Raw genomic sequence first — 17,111 nt, forward strand, 5'->3', positions numbered from 1 at the left:
TCAATGTTTACTGAACAGTCGTGTAGTTAGTTGGACAGAGACAGTAAGAGTGAAAATGTTGCTACCTTTGGGTTCCTAGTCAGTCATAATTGTGAGAAGGCCTCCATCCCAAAATGGTGTGGTGCAGCAGGTTCTGTTGGGACTTGGGAGAAGTACCACGTGTTGGAGGTTGGGATCAAGAAAAGCCATGGGACCTGGCCAATCTAAAAGTGAGGGTGAAGGAATCCCACAGCGGTATGTGTATTGCTGAGCAGTGAGAGAGTTTGCAGTGGCAGTCTCAGGTTTGTGAAGCTAGCTGTCTGTGAAAAGCTGAAATTGTGCCACTGAGTAAATGCTGGAGCTCAGTTTCCCAAATCTAGGAGAACAGTTTGGGAGAGTGAGCTACCAGAATGTGAGCAGCCATTGAAGCACTCATAATGGGGAGGTTTGTGAAAGAATTCCCGATGCAAGGATTTCAACGCTGAAAGATGATAAAGTGGCCTATTGTCACTAACAAGATAACAAAGTGTGGAGCTGGATGAACACAGCAGGCCAAACAGCATCTTAGGAGCACAAAAGCTGATGTTTCGGGCCTAGACCCTTCATCGGGCCCAAAATGTCAGCTTTTATGCCCCTAAGATGCTGCTTGGCCTGCTGTGTTCATCCAGCTCTACACCTTGTTATCTCAGATTCTCCAGCATCTGCAGTTCCCACTGTCTCTATTGTCACTAACGAATTGGGATTTGATGTGTTATGCAGGGTACTTGACAGCTGTGTGAGTGTGTGTGCGTGTGTGTATGTGTGTGTGTTGCGCAAAATCATTACCTAAATTTGACAGCCTGGCGTGAAAACATAACATTTAACCTGATGGGACAGGGTGTTTTCAGTGGTTGAAGAACGAGGGCCCATAGGTAACAACAGATTAACTTGAGATTTTGAACAAAGGAGGAGAAACCTTTGCAGAGAGTTGTGACGCCGTGGAATTCACTTCCATTTGTCACAATTTAAGCAGAAACTGTGTCAAGATTCAGTGGGATATGGGATTGGAGGGAATTGGGAATAGGGTGGGTGAATTGGAGCTGTTTGCTGACATAAAGGGTAAACACCAACATAGGCTGGAGAAGTTGAATGGCTGAGTGGAGTATTACTGTGGTGAAGGGTCTAACTGTCCCCTCCATGCTGTTGTCAGGGTGCTCTGTGCTCAGCTGTTTTTACTCTCTCTAGGTCTCAGGGACACTTGTGCCTCCCAGTCAGGTACACACACTGTTTCTCAGAGGCTCTGCAGAAGCTCCACCAGGGAAAGTTCAGGTAAGTGTGGCCATATTTGTGTTTTAGATTCATTCACGGGATGAGGGTGTTGCTGGCTAGGCGGCATTTATTGTCCATCACTAATTGCTTAGAGTCAACCGCACTTCTGTGGATCTGGAGTCAGGATGGTAATTTCCTTCCCTAAAAGACAGTATTGAACCAGATGGGTTTTTCCAACAATTGACAATAGCTTCATGGTCATCATTAGATTCTTAATTCCAGATATTTTTTGTTGAATTCAAGTTCCACCAAATGCCGTGAATGTTACCTGGGTCTCTGGATTAACAGCCCAGCAATAATACCACCAGGCGGTTGCCTCCCCTATCTTCCCATCTCCATTTCTTCTTGGCCTCCGTCTGTTTCTGCTGGTTCCTTCAGGGTTGGTTTATGTGCACAGCCCACAATCTCCATTGGCTCCAGGCACTATTGCTGCTCTGGAAAAAAAGTGCTGGAGGTCACAGTGAGTCAGCAACATCTATGGAGAAGGAGCAAAGCTAACCTTTCAGGTCTGCACCCTTCAGAAAATGAAATCATTTTCTAAAGAAGGGTCCAGACCCAAAACGTCAGCTTTCCTGCTCCTTGGCCTGCTGTGTTCATCCAGCTCTACACCTGTTATCTAAGCTAATGTTTCGAGTTTAGATGACTGTTCATCAGAGCTGAAGTGATGTGTCGACAGGGCAACATTTGTATTATAGTTGTGGGGAGGGTTGGAGTATAGAGTGTGGGGGTAGAGAAAGGATGTTGATCGTTCAGGATATGATAATGGCAGAACAATGGCATGTCTTACTGCCAGACGTGAAAGAACAGACAGTCCCACTGGATTGGGGGAGGGGAGAGAGGACATGATTAGCTTAGATTCCCTACATGTGGAAACAGGCCCTTCGGCCCAACAAGTCCACACCGCCCCTTGGGGTATCCAATGACAGAGAATGTAACAAGTAAATCTAAAAGAAGGGAATGGAATGGGAGTTGGCTTGCAATTTGAAGGTGTTGAACTCGGTATTAAGTCCAGAAGGTTGTAAAGTGCATAGTCTGAAGATGAGATGTTCTTCCTCCAGTTTTGCACTCTGATTCGCTGGGACACTGAAGTATGCCCAGGATAAACAAAGAACAAAGAAAATTACAGCACAGGAACAGGCCCTTCGGCCCTCCAAGCCTGCACCGATCAAGATCCTCTGTCTAACCTGTCATCTATTTTCTAACGGTCTGTTTCCATTTGCTCCCTGCCCATCCATGTACCTGTCCAAATATATCTTAAAAGACACTAACGTGTCTGCGTCTACCACCTCCGCTGGCAATGCGTTCCAGGCGCCCTTCACCCTCTGTGTAAAGAACTTTCCACGCATATCTCCCTTAAACTTTCCTCCTCTCACTTTGAACTCATGACCCCTAGTAATTGAGTCCCCCACTCTGGGGAAAAAGCTTGTTGCTATCCACCCTGTCTATATCCCTCATGATTTTGTAGACAAGTGGGCATGTGAGTGGGGCATTGTGTCCAAATGACCAGCTACAGGAAGTTCAAGGTTATGCTTGTGCATGGGCCGGAGGTGTTCTGCAAAGTGGCCACTCAGTCCATGTTTGATTTCTGCAGTGTCGAGTGGGCCACGTTGCGTGCAGCAAATACAATAAACAGGAATGGAGGAGGTACAGGTGAAACGCTGCTTCATCTGGAAAGACTGATTAGGCTGTCACATGATGAGCAGGGAGGCGTTAGAGAGGCAAGCATTGCATCTTCTGTGGCTATATGGGAATGTGCTGAGGGAAGGAACTGTTGTGTTAGTTGATGAACGGACTAGGGTGTCCTAGAGGGAACGATCCCTGCAAAATGCTGCGCCCCTTTTGAGCTCAGTGTTGGGATTAGAGGTACTTTGCTCTGATCCCTCCCTCAGTCTGTGACTTGCTTCATTGTCATCTTCTCGAAATATATGGACTTCAGGGGGCATTTTGTGGGCAACGAAAGAGTTAAATGAGGCTGAACTTTTCACAGGAACTTTGTTGGTTTGCACAATTCACTTGCTTCATCTCAAGTTGAGGAGCAAACATTATTATCCGATGACTGTCGGGAATGATGGTTGACAATTGACAAGGTTACGTTGTGGATCTTATTGCGGATTTTATTGAATACATATTACACTTGCAATTTCATTTGCCACAGTGGGATTCGAACTTTTGACCCAGAACTTTCAGCTGGAATTATTAGTCCAGTGACATTGTTCCAAACCACCAACTCCCCTGAACAATTGTTGTAAAAACCCATTGAATTCACTAATGCTCTGTCAGGAAGGAAATCTGCCATCTTTACCTGGTCTGGCTATATCTGAATCCACACCCACAGCGATGTGGTTGACTCTTCTGTTGCAGTTAATATCTTCTTAAGAAGCGCCTTACTGGATACTAAACATCAACTCTGTTTCTCTCAACGTGGGTGCTGAGTTTCTCATTGGAGTTTATTTGGGGTTGACTTAATTGTCCTCTGAAATGCTGAACTAGTCCAAAGAAAGCTGTTTACTATCACCTTTGCATTTTTTTTAATGAATAACATGTAGCAATGAATACTTTGACATTTGAAACTATCTAGAACATTTTTTTTAATTCTTGGATTATGTGGGAGCAATACAGACTTCTTGCAACTTAATCTCAATCCTTTTACGGGGTTTTTTTCACTACAGTGACAGGCATAGAACAAAGCGATTCAGCATTTTGTCTGTGAAGGAGTAATTCACCAGTGACACAACCTCCACCTTTAGCCTTTCAATTTTTACTTTCCAGAAAATCCAATTTTGTTCTGAAAGCCTCCCCCCCCCGCCCACACTCTGACAGTACGTTCCAGATCCTAACCCCGCGAGCGAACCTGCCTTCCCCCCACCACACTCTCAGACAGTACATTCCAGACCCTAACCCCTCGAGTGAACCTGTCAGCACCATACTGTCAAAACATAGAACAAAGAACAATACAGGCCCTTCAGCCCACGATGTTGTGTTGAACTTTTGCCTTAATCGTAAGATCTATCTAACCTCCACCCCTACCTTATACTATCACCCATATGTCTATCTAATAGCTGCTTAAATGCCCCTAATGAGGCTGACTCCACTAACCTCTCCAGCAATGCATTCCACCCCCCCACATCTCTCTGAGTAAAGAAATTACCTCTGACATCTCCCCAGTATCTACCTCCAATCACTTTAAAACTATGCCCCGTCATAATAGCTACCTCCGCCCCAGGAAAATGTCTCTGGCCGTCTATTCTATCGATACCTCTGATCATTTTGAACATCTCTATCAGGTCAAAATGGTCAAGACAATACGGTTCAGACCCTAACCCCTTGCTTAACCAACCTAGCCTGATGTAGAAGTGTTGGTGTTGAACTGGGGTGGCCGTGTTCATAAATCACAGGTTATAGTCCAACAGATTTATTTGAAAACACAAGCTTTTGGAGTCTCGCTTCTTCAGGTGTTGGCGAGAGAGGTGGCATCAGACACATTTTTTAAGTAAAAAATCAAAGGGTCACACCATTGATGAGGATGTACCAAACAGCCTTCTGGACTCAATATCAAGTTCAATAACTTTAGGGCCTAAACTCTCCCATGTCCCAGCCGCCTACTCTACACGCCAGGCCTTGTTATCTCACTCTGCCATTACACTCTATCTATTGTTAGCCACTAACAGTCTCCATTAATAGCTATTCACTCTCCCAGCCAGATCTTTATCTACTCCTTTGTCTGTCCATATGTTGTTCTCTCTCTTTGGGCTCTATCCCACCTATTGTTTACTCTTTACCCACTCCTTGCAGCCTATCTTCTGCATATAAACTGACATTTTCCTAACTACCCTCCGTTCTGAGGAAGGGTCACCGGACTTGAAATTTTAACTCTAATTTCATAGATGCTGCCAGAACTGCTGAGTTTTTCCAGCAACTCCTGTTTTGCTCCAGAGCAGTTAACAGTCAGTTATCATCTTCATGACAATACCATGGCAGAGCTAGACAGGGTAAACCCAGAAAAAATGTTCCCAGTGTCCAGGGATTCTAAAACCAGGGTCACAGCCTAAGGACAAGGAGTTGGCCATTTAGGACAGAGACGAGGAGAACTTCTTCTCCCAGAGAGGAGTGAGCCTGTGGAATTCTCTGCTGCAGAAAATGATTGCGACCAAAACATTGAGTGCTTTCACGGAGTTAGATCTAGTTCTTGGGACTGAGGGGATCAAAGAATATGGGGAGGAAGCAGGAACAGGGAGCTAAACGGGATAGTCAGCCATGATCTTATCAAATGGCAGAATAGGCTTGAAGGGCCAAAGGGTCTACTGTTGTTTCCATTTTCTGTGTTTCAGTTCTGTTTAGCTGGGGTAAAAGAAATTACAGACATGGGATTAATAATGAAGGGCATAATGGGAGACAGGAGACTTGAAAGGGATTTGAGAAAGAATTTGGAATCTGGAAGTCACTACCTGAAAGTGTATTAGAAATGGGAGCCCTCAACACAGTATGTAATGTACAGATGAGCATTGAAATGCTATAACATGCAAGGTTATGAGCCAAGTGTTGGAAAATAGAATTAGATAGGTTCCTGCTAACTGACTGGATGGACTGAAAGGCCAATTTCCATGCTGCAAAACATTGAGTGTTTAACATTCTCCTTCAAATCTTCCTCTGCCGTGGATTTCAGCAGCAGCCCTAAAGTTTCCTGAGCCTTGCTGTCAGATGTTACCCTCATGCTTCTGGAAAGCACATTAGGTTAGTTAGTCCCATTAAAGATTAAACATTTCTTCATTTCACTTACAGCTGGCAGTGGAGACAGCGGATCAGGATCTGCCTGGAAGGAGCAGGTATAAACCCAACACCTGTGGACCTCCACGAACAGCAGCTGAGCCTGGAGCAGCACCAGACCGCACATCGTGATGTGGCACAGCCTGGTTAGAACAAGCACAGTGTAGTGGCACTACTGGGGTGGGGGGTGGTCCGTGAGGGGAGTGGTGGATTCAATGGGGAGGGGGGAGGGGGAGCAGTGCAGTCAGTTGGTGGGTAGTGGGAGCGGTGCGGACAGGTGGGGTTGGGGGGAGCAGTGCGGACTGGTGGGGTTGAGGGGACCGGTGTGGACAGTGCGGGATTAGAGGGAGTGGTGCGGTCAGTGCGGGATTGGGGGAGTGTGCGATCAATATTTAGTATTGATCAGGCTGGGTGTTTGGGGGGGCTTGGCGAGGCTTGTTATTAGCGTTGACCAGGTTGGTCAGTATTGACCGTATTGACTTCCTAACTGCATGTCTAGCTGCTTTGATTTCCCGTGCGCATGCACAGTGGTGTCAGTGTGCCATCTATGCTATAGACTTTCAGGTCTGGAAGTCATTGCCGTGCACAGCCCTTGGAGGCCCCCTCAGCTGTGAAGGAAATTAGAGAGGATGCTGCGTACAGATACGCAAGTCGTCCTTCCTAATCTGATTGCCTCTGTCTCTCCTTACAGCCTTGTGTGACATAGTGAACGGTGATCCTCAACTCCTGCCTGTCAGAGCATTGAATGAAGTATTCGTGGGGGAGTCACTGTCCTCTCGGTGAGTAATGTGATGAAAATCCTTGCGTAAGAATCATTTTGAACCAATACCACCCCCCCCCCCCCCCCCCCCAGGCCAGGCTCAGTGCCAGCTAAAACATCTCCATCCCACCATATGGAGTTAAATGCTGACCCAGCCAGTGGCTCGTTACCTGTCCCTAGTTGCCCTTCAGAAGATGGTGGGGAGCTGCCATCTTCAACTGCTGCAGTCCATGTGCTGTAGCTTGACCCGCAGTGGCCTTAGGGAGGGAATTCCACGATTTTGACCGAGCAACTCTGAAGGAACAGCGATATATTTCCAAGTCCTCCGTGTCCAGTGGAGATTCACACGGATGGTCCCTGGAATGGTAGGTTTAACGTATGATGAATGGCTAAGGATCCTGGGATTATACTCATTAGAGTTTAGAAGGTTGAGGGGAGATCTAATAGAAACTTACAAGATAATGCATGGCTTAGAAAGGGTGGACACTGGGAAGTTGTTTCCGTTAGGTGGGGAGACTAGGACCCGTGGGCACAGCCTTAAAATTAGAGGGGGTAAATTTAAAATGGAAATGAGGAGACATTTCTTCATCCAGAAAGTGGTGGGCTTGTGGAATTCATTGCCACGGAGTGCAGTGGAGGCCAGGACGTTGGGTGACTTCAAGGTAGAGATCGACAAATTCTTGATCTCAAAAGGAATCACGGGCTACGGGGAGCCGAAACCACAACCACCCATTCCCAAAAGGAAATAAACCCTCTCACAGCCTGATCCAGACTGAGGGCAGATTAGACAGCGACAATCTCCACCCACATAGCTACATGAAGGGTGGTGAGTGTGGTGTCACTTATCTGCACCAGGGAGTGGTAGGATACTCCATTAGGCTTCCACCAGGACCACTCAGCACCTGGCCTCATTACAGCCTTGGTTCAGACATGGATAGAAGTGGCGAGAGAGTGACAACCCTTGGCATCAAGGCTTCATCTCACCCAGTGTGGCATCAAGGACCGTTCACCATGAGAACCTCAGGGTAGGAGTCCTGCAGTGAATAACTCACCACCTGACTCCCCAAAGCCTGCCCACCATCTAAAAGGAAATAGTCAGGAGTGTGATGGAATACTCCCCACTCGCCTGGATGGACATAGCCCCAACAACACTCAAGCCGCTTGCTCCAAAGCAGCCGCTTGATTGGCACCATATCCATGCCCTTTGACATTCGTTCCCTTCAGCATCGGTGTATCTCTGAGAGTAATGTGTGACTCTTTGCCAGCAAGTCTGAAGAAAATGCCAGGCTGCCAAGCTGGGTATGACAAGAAAGGCTGGAAAAACCTGCAAATGTCACTCAGGAGGCAATTCCTGGTGTTTTTGTCCCAGGGAGAGAACAGGGAATAATTTCCTGCCCCAGGTATGGGGACCCCTTCTCTTCTCCCCCCACCCCCACCAACCTCTTTCGCATGCTGTCTCTCTCTGTCTCTCTCTGTGTCTCTCTCTTTGTGTCTGTCTCTCTCTCTCTCTCTCTCTCTCTCTCTCTCTCTCTCTCTCTCTCTCTCTCTCTCTCTCTCTCTGTCTCTCTCTCTCTGTCTCTCTCTCTCTGTCTCTCTCTCTGTCTCCCTCTCTCTCTCTCTCTCTCTCTGTGTGATGGTCTCTCCTCGAGTGGGGAGAATCCTACAACCATCTTATCTTGTTGAATTCAAGGTGCTGTCCGATGATGCAGTGTCATTGGTCTGCCAATTCTCTATTATCTGCCACCATATGCTATCTCACCCCATATGTGAGCTATCTCTTCGCTTCTCTCCAATCTCCTTTCCACTTGTGAATGTGGTCTGGTGTGTTAGACTCTGGCTCACACCTGACCCCAGGATGTGTTCTGTTTTGTGCAGGCTTCGGTATCACTCCCACAAACAAAGTCTTAAATTCTCGCTCCATAGGGCCTCATACTATGAGATCTCTATTGATGATGGACCTTGGGAGAAGCACAAGAACTCTGGCCTCAACATGTGTACTGGAACTGGCTCCAAAGCTTGGTAAGGGAGATGTGCTGAGTGAACACTGAGGGATTTAAACATGTGGGAGGGTTTTGTCTCCTATCCCTATTGCCCTCATAGGGTGTTATAGACACGGTTATAATACTCTTTACCCTAGGATGTTGAGGATGGTAATAGATTTAAAAAGGTGTGTATAATGTTACAAAGACTAGTAATGAGTTTAAGGATTAGGAGTGTTTTAGAAATCAACATAAAATTGATTAAAAAGGTGAAAAGATGATGCAGCGTAAAGTAGGACTGTACAGGAGCCTGGAGTCAGAGGCGGCGCTGTTGTTTTGGTGCAAGGATTATGACAGGAAGGAAGTCATTGGTGGGAGTGGTCTACAAACCACTATGTGGGACAATGTTGGGAACTTGAGATAAGGGGATGGCAATAATTGTAGTTCATTTTAGTTTACACATAAACTAGAGAGTTCAGATTGGCAATGGTAGCGTCAGTAAGGAGTGCCTAGAATGCTTTTGAGGGTTTCTTAGGGCACAACGTTCTGGAATCAACCACAGAGCAAGTCATATCAACACTTGATTGTCTGCAGTGAGTATGAAGACTGTGACTTTGCTTTTCCATATTTTTAATTGTGGACTAAAATGAGAATAGAACTGTTTAAAACCAGGGATTGCTACATGTTTTGAAAGCAAGTGACTGTTCCTCATTGTAAGCTCCGTTTGCACAGCTGCTTGATCTGAGTATAGGTTAAATGTGGTTGCAGATGAATTGGAGCTGAAGGGTTGGAGCTCTGATTGGCAACAAGTAGCTGGTCTTTGGACTAGTGACCAGTTATCAATGACAAAGGTTTTCTGTTTGCTAACAATGATGTGTTGCGGTCTTGGGTACCTTTAGGCTGTGAATAAGATAGAGGGAAGTCATCAGATCTCCACCAGCTCAGGGGCTTTGTTCTCTACGATAAAACCTACTTTAAGTCTGAAGAAAACCAGTTTATCTTTCCTTCAACAGTTGATGTAAGCTGTGACATTTAATTGTTAAGTCAGAGATCTTTTTAAAGGAGAATGAGCTACTACTAACCAGTAAAACCCTCTGGAGAAGGAAGACCAAGAAGCAGTGTTCTGACCAGCATGAGAATCTCAGCAAACTCTGTTCACAGTGACCACTGAAGTGCGTTCCCAGACTAGTCCTCTGCCCATAGCACACGTTCTTGAGTTCCTGTTTATGTCCGCCTGTGTGTGCATGTTGGTGGAGTTTATAAGGGGGTTCAGTTTTAATTAGTACTGTTACAAGCTGATGGTTAATAAATGTTCGTTTGCAGCTAGAGTTTAATTGCATGCAATATGTAGTAAATTTAGGAAATTCTGTAGACCTTTTAAAATGATTTTTGTTACAGCTTTGGGAATAATGGAGCTTGATTTCTATCACATTCACCCAATGAGAGGTGACATAAGACAGGATTAGTTAACCACAGACTAAATAGCAGCAACCAGAGTATGATGGAATGTTCAGCCAATGTTTGAAAGAGAGAAGTGGGTCCAGGACTAGTATTTAAATCTTAAATAAGGGCCAGTGTGGGCATGAAGGCTGAGCTAATGGAAGTAAACTGGGATAATAGGCTGGGGAGGAGCAGCAGAGATACAGTGATAGACATTTAAGGGAATATACCTGCTGCAAAGAGAAAATCCAATTCATGGATAGGTATTGAAGTTAAAGCATCAAACTTGAAAAAGCAGATCATTTTGCAAAGCTGAGTGGCAGGATAAATGATTGGACAGAATGTAAATAAAGAAGAGAAAGACTGATCAGGTTAATCGGGAGAGGGTAGTAAGCTGCAAATGTTAAAAACAGATAGGAAGAGTATCTGCAGGTGTTTAAAAAGGAAAAGGAACATAGAAATATTAAAGATCAGAGCAGGAGGAGGCCATTTGACCCTTGAAGCCTGCTCCACCATTCTTCACAATCATGGCTGATTGCCAACTCAGTAGCCTCATCCTGCATTCTCCCCATTACTTTTGATCCCATTTGACTCCATATCTAGTTGCCTCTTGATTGCATTCAATGTTTGGCATCAACCACTTCCTGTGGTAATGAATTTCCCAGGCTCCCCGCTCTTTGGGTGAAGAAATGTCTCCTCACCTCCGTCCTAAATCGTCTACTCTGAATCCTCAGACTGTGACCCATGGTTTTGACACATCCACCATCGGGAACATCCTCCCTGCATCTAGTCTGTCCAGTCCTGTTAGAATTTTTTAAGTGTCTGTGAGATCCCCTCTCATTTGGCTGAACTCTTGCAAAAATAATCCTAACCTAATCAATCAATCCTCATACCTCAGTCCCGTCATACCCGGAATTAGCCTGGTAAACCTTCACTGCACTCCCTAGAGAGCAAGGGCATCCTTCCTCAGAAAAAAAGACCAAAACTGCACACTGCATTCTAGGAGATAACAGTGGGGAGCTGGAGGAACATAGCAGGCCAGGCTAAGTTATATATGTAGCTATCTTTCCCCTCTCACCTTAAACGTATCCCCTCTAGTTTTTCAATTCCCCATCCCTCAGAGAAAGATGATATGCATTAATCCTATCTATGCTCCCCATGATCTTTTATACCTCAATATAGTCACCCCTCATTCCCTTACGTTCCAAGGAATAACATAGAACATTACAGCACAGTACAGGCCCTTCGGCCCTCGATGTTGTGCCGACCTGCCACCGATCTGAAGCCCATCTAACCTACACTATTCCATCTACGTCCATATGCTTGTCCAATGACGACTTAAATGTACTTAAAGTTGGCAAATCTACTACCATCGCAGGCAAAGCGTTCCATTCCCTTACTACTCTCTGAGTAAAGAAACTACCTCTGACATCTGTCCTATATCTTTCACCCCTCAATTTCAAGCTATGCCCCCTCCTGCTTGCCGTCACTATCCTAGGAAAAAGGCTCTCCCTATCCACCCTATCTAACCCTCTGATTATCTTATATGTCTCAATTAAGTCACCTCTCAACCTACCTCTCTCTAATGAAAACAGCCTCAAGTCCCCCAGCCTTTCCTCGTAAGACCTTCCCTCCATATCAGGCAACATCCTAGTAACTCTCCTCTGCACCCTTTCCAAAGCTTCCACATCTTTCTTATAATGCAGTGACCAGAACTGTACGCAATACTCCAAGTGCGGCCGCACCAGAGTTTTGTACAGCTGCAGCATAACCTCTTGGTCCCGGAACTCGATCCCTCTATTAATAAAAGCTAAAACACTCTATGCCTTCTTAACAACCCTGTCAACCTGGGTGGCAACTTTCAAGGATCTGTGTACATAGACACCGAGATCTCTCCTCTCATTCACATTACCAAGAATCTTACCATTAGCCCAGTACTTTGCCTTCTGGTTACTCCTACCAAGGTGCATCACCTCACACTTGTCTGCATTAAACTCCATTTGCCACCTCTCAGCCCAGCTCTGCAGCTTATCTATGTCTCTGTGCAACCTACAGCATCCTTCGTAACTATCCACAACTCCACCGACCTTAGTGTGGTCTGCAAATTTACTAACCCATCCTTCTACGCCCCATCCTCATCCAGGTCCTGTTCTGGTCAGCATCTCCCTATAACTCGGTCCTACTAATCCTGGTAATGTCCTCATAAATCTTCTTTGCACACTTTCCACTTTTTAATGATGTATTTCCTGTAACAGGGTGGCCTAAACTGTACCAATACTCAAGTGCAGCCTCACCAACAACTTATAAAACTGTAACATAACATCCCAACTCCTATACTCCGTGCCTTGGCCGATGACGGCCAGCATGCTAAATGCCTTCCTCACCACCCTGTCTACCTGTGACGCTGCTTTCGACAAACTATATATTTGTACTCCTCACTCCTTCTGTTCCACAACACTCCCCAGGACCTTGCCATTTACTGTATAAGCCCTACATTGGTTTGACTTCCCAAAGTGCAACATCTCGCGCGTACCTGTATTGAATTGCATTTGCTAATCCTCAACTGACTTGCCCATCTGATCAAGAACCCTCTGTAATTTATGATAGCCTTCCTCACTATCAACGATACCTCCTAATTTTGTATCATCCGCAAACTTACCAATCCTGCCTTGTACATTCACACCCAGATCATTTATGTAAATAACAAATAACAAAGGTCCCAGCACCGACCCCTATGGCACAGCGCTAATCACAGGCCTCCAGTCTCGGAAACAATCTTCAACCATCACCCTCTGCTTCCTACCATTGAGCCAAGTATGAATCCAATTAGCTATCTCTCCCTGGATCCCATGTGACCTAACTTTCATGACTAACCTGCTGTGCGGGACTTTGTCAAAGGCCTTACTAAAGTCCGTGTAGGCAACATCCTGCGCTCTACCCTCACCTATTCTCTTAGTTACCCCTTCAAAAAACTCTGAAAGACTTGTCAGACATGACTTCCCGTGCACAGATCCATGCTTACTGTCCCTAATCATGTGTTGACTGTCCAAATGCTGTTGATCCTGTCCCTCAGTATCCTCTCCAATAACTTGCCTACTGCTGATGTCAGGCTCACTGGCCTGTAGTTCCCTGGCTTGTCTTTGCTCCCTTTCTTAAACAATGGAACAACATTCGCCACCCTCCAGTCTTCTGGAACTTCACCAGTGGCTAAAGATGAAGGAGAAGTCTCTACAAGGGCCTCTGCAATTTCTTCCCTGGCCTCCCACAACATCCGAGGAGGGACTTGATCAGGCCCAGTGGATTTATGTGCCTTAATGCTACAAGCACCTCGTCTCTGCTAACGTGTATGTGGTCAAAAACGTCCCCACTCATTTCCCTTATTGCCTTAGTATCTATGATTCTCTCCCCAGTAAACACTAAGAAGAAATATTCATTAAAAATCTCCCCCATCTCCTGTGGCTCCACATATTGACAGTCTTGCTGATCTTTAAGAGGGCCTATTCTCTCTCTCCCTAGCCATCCTTTTAGACCATAAGACATAGGAGTGGAAGTAAGGTCATTCGGCCCATCAAGTCCACTCTGCCATTTAAATCATGGCTGATAGGCATTTCAACTCCACTTCCCTGCACTCTCCCCGTAGCCCTTGATTCCTTTTGAGATCAAGAATTTGTCGATCTCTGCCTTGAAGGCATCCAACGTCCCAGCCTCCACTGCACTCCGTGGCAATGAATTCCACAAGCCCACCACTCTCTGGCTGAAGAAATGTCGTCTCATTTCAGTTTTAAATTTAACCCCTCTAACTCTAAGGCTGTGCCCTTAATATAGCTACAGATCTTCTTGGGATTATCGTTAACCTTATCTGTCAGATAGAACATAGAACATACAGCACAGTACAGGCCCTTCGGCACACGATGTTGTGCTGAACTTTTACCTTAATCCTAAGGTCTACCTAACCGCCACCCCTACATCATACTATCAGCCGTACGCCTATCTAATAGCTGCTTAAATGCCCCTAATGAGGTGGACTCCACTACCGTCTATGGCAATGCATTCACGCCCCAACCACTCTCTGAGTAAAGAAACTACCTCTGATATCTCCGCTGTATCTACCTCCATTCACTTTAAAATTATGCCCCCTTGTAATAGCTACCTCCACTCTAGGAAAAAGTCTCTGGCTGTCCACTCTATCTATACCTCTGATCAGTTTGAACACCTCTAACAAGTCACCTCTCATCCTTCATCGTTCTAAAGAGAAAAGCCCTAGCTCTCTCAACCTTTCCTCGTAAGACCTTCCCTCCATTCATTCCAGGCAATATCCTGGTAAATCTCCTCTGCACCTTTTCCAACACTTCTACATCTTTTCTGTAATGAGGCAACCAAAACTGGACACAATATTTCAGACGTGGCCAAACCAGGCTTCATCTTATATCCTCTTTTTGCTGCTCTGATTTGCCTCTTAAGTGTGCTTCTACACTATTTATAGTCATCTGGGGATTTACTTGAACCTGACAGCTTAAAACTTTGGTGTGCCTTCTTTTTCCTGACCGGAACCTCAATATCTCTAGTCAGCCAGTGATTCCTAAACTTGCCAGTTTTTCCCTTTACCCTAACAGGGGCATACTGCTACCCATTCAACACACAAAGTTCACTCTGCAATTCAGTGAGATCATGGGTGATCTGATAATCCTCAACTCCACTTTCCTGTCTTTTCACCAAAACTCTTCACTTCTTTGCTGATTAAAACTCAATCTTTCTCAGCTTTGAAGGTACTGAATAACACAGCCTCGACAACCCTCTGTGGTAAATAATTCCACTGATTTACAACTCTCTGAGAAGGAATTCCTCCTCATTTCTGTTTTAAATGGGTGACCCCTTATTCTGAGATCATATCCTCTGGTCCTAGACTCTCCCACAAGGGGAAACCACCTTTCCTCATCTATCCTGTCAAGCTCCCTAACAATCTCATTTCAGTAAGGCCACCACTCATTCTTCTAAATTCCAATTACTCCAATCTACTCAACCTCTCCTCAGAAGAAAATTGATCCATATCTAGCATCAGCCAAATGAACCTTCTCTGGATACCTCCAATGCCCAAATATCTTTAAACAGTGTTCCAGCCGAAATCTGACTAATTCCTGCATAGTTTTAACAGGATTCCTTGCTTTTATACTCTATTTCCTTTGAAGTAAGACTGATATAATTTGCCTTTCCTGTTACATTGGATGCAAGTTTTTGTGATTTATGCCTGGAAATCCTCAAATTGCTCTCCTGTGGCTTGCTGCAGTTTTCCCCATTTAAATAATGTTCAGCTCCTCTAGTCTTGCTGCCCAAGTGCAGAACATTTTCTGTTCACTTGTGGGATGTGGGTGTCACTGACTGGCCAGCATTTGTTGCCCTTCACAAGGTGCTGATGAGCTGCTGCTTTGAATCGCTGCAGTCCGTGGGTTCACTCACAACGGCCCTTGAGGAGGGAATTGCAGGATTTTGACCCAGTGACATTATCCCCATATTACATTCCATCTCACAAGTATTCCCCACTCGCTTAACCCATCTGTCACCCCCTGCAGATTCTTCACCACTTGATTTATTTATTTATTGTCATGTGCATTTTGTTTCAAAATACAGTGTAAAGTGATGCCACTCTCTAACACCATCTTAAAACACAGGGAAAAAAACAAAACATAGACTATGAAGGCAGAAAATAAAATTCAATTTTACAGTGCTTCTTGTGAAGTGTGTCGCTTGCCGCATGGCTGGAACAAGAGTTGCCAGCCTCCGGGGCCGTCTTGCCTCCACTGGTACTGCTGACACCATAAGTGCCTTTTGGCCCTCACCAGTGCAGCCATCGCTGGGTCCCACATCAGCCCAAACTTGACCCTGCTGCTGCCCACAGTCTGTTCTGAGCCCACCTCGCTGATGCCACTGGTCTCATACTGGGCCCAAACTCCTCTCAGTCGCTGCCTCCGTGAGTCTGCACTGAAACACCTTCCCAACCACGTTAGTGTCATCCACTAACATGGCTATAGTCGTTTCACTTTCTTCATCTAAGTCAGTGATATATCTTGTAAATAATTGTGGCCCCAGCACTGATCTCTGCGGCTCTCCACTAGGTACAGGTTGCCATCCTGAAAATTTTCTCTGTCTGACCTGTCTTCCGTTAGCCAATCCTCCATACATTCTAATATAGGATTGGAAGAGAGAAGGACCGGGAAGGAGTCACCAGTACCTAAAAGAGCGAGAGAGAGGAAGAACTTGTGCTTCAAAACAATAAAACAGAGGGATCAGCAGCTTCAGGAACAGCGGAAGAGTGCATGGGAACAGCTTCATAAAGAGAAGCGTGGACCCTTGTGCAGAGGGCAGTGACGCTGGGAGATATAGACAGGTAGCAGAGATCCCCTTCAACCAGTTTCTACCTGTCAGAGCTGAAGTGAGAGGTCACAGGAAGACAGGTGATTGGTGGATATTTCTTCATGTCCCTTTCAATTGGCCAGTTGTTGTAAACCAGGGGAAGCTAGGACAGTTTGCAGGGAGCAGAAGGAGGGTAGAGCAGCAGCACAGACAGAATATAAAACTAACTGAACACTGGGCATGTTGTAGGTGTGATATTTAAAAAAACTGGCGTGATGTCACCAGGAAGCTGTGACCCGATTGGCTGCTAGGAAATCTGCACAAAATTTGAAAAAGAATACAGCAGAGAAGTATAAATAAATTAATAAACTCATGAATTAATAAGGTAATTAACTAAGTGGAGGTGGGTGGGCAGGTGATGTGCTGTGGTTATATGGTGTGGGATTTGGTAGTTCCCATTCCGAGCCGCAGTGACCATATCTGCAGCAACTGTTGGTTGCTCGAGGAACTTCACCTCAGAGTTGATGAGCTGG

The 17,111-nt window shown here is 45.5% G+C and overlaps 1 protein-coding gene across 8 annotated transcripts in view; it reads left to right on the forward strand.

Annotated features, from left to right (window-relative positions):
• The window catches only part of nadk2 (NAD kinase 2, mitochondrial), a 70,974-nt gene that overhangs the window by 18,335 nt on the left and 35,528 nt on the right, over nucleotides 1-17,111 (forward strand). For 7 of the 8 annotated variants that reach the window (XR_009445625.1, XR_009445624.1, XM_059644991.1 and 4 more), the window contains 4 exons: nucleotides 1,204-1,287; nucleotides 6,067-6,197; nucleotides 6,743-6,830; nucleotides 8,687-8,830. Coding sequence is in view for 6 of the 8 variants with exons in the window: in XM_059644991.1 (XP_059500974.1) it covers nucleotides 1,204-1,287; nucleotides 6,067-6,197; nucleotides 6,743-6,830; nucleotides 8,687-8,830 (447 nt within the window). In the remaining 2 variants the exon portion in view is untranslated. The remainder of the gene's footprint in view (nucleotides 1-1,203; nucleotides 1,288-6,066; nucleotides 6,198-6,742; nucleotides 6,831-8,686; nucleotides 8,831-17,111) is intronic. The other variant, XM_059644989.1, reaches the window with a different exon arrangement.

This window comes from Stegostoma tigrinum, chromosome 3 (assembly GCF_030684315.1).
Source record: "Stegostoma tigrinum isolate sSteTig4 chromosome 3, sSteTig4.hap1, whole genome shotgun sequence".
Classification (NCBI taxonomy): Eukaryota; Metazoa; Chordata; class Chondrichthyes; order Orectolobiformes; family Stegostomatidae; genus Stegostoma; species Stegostoma tigrinum.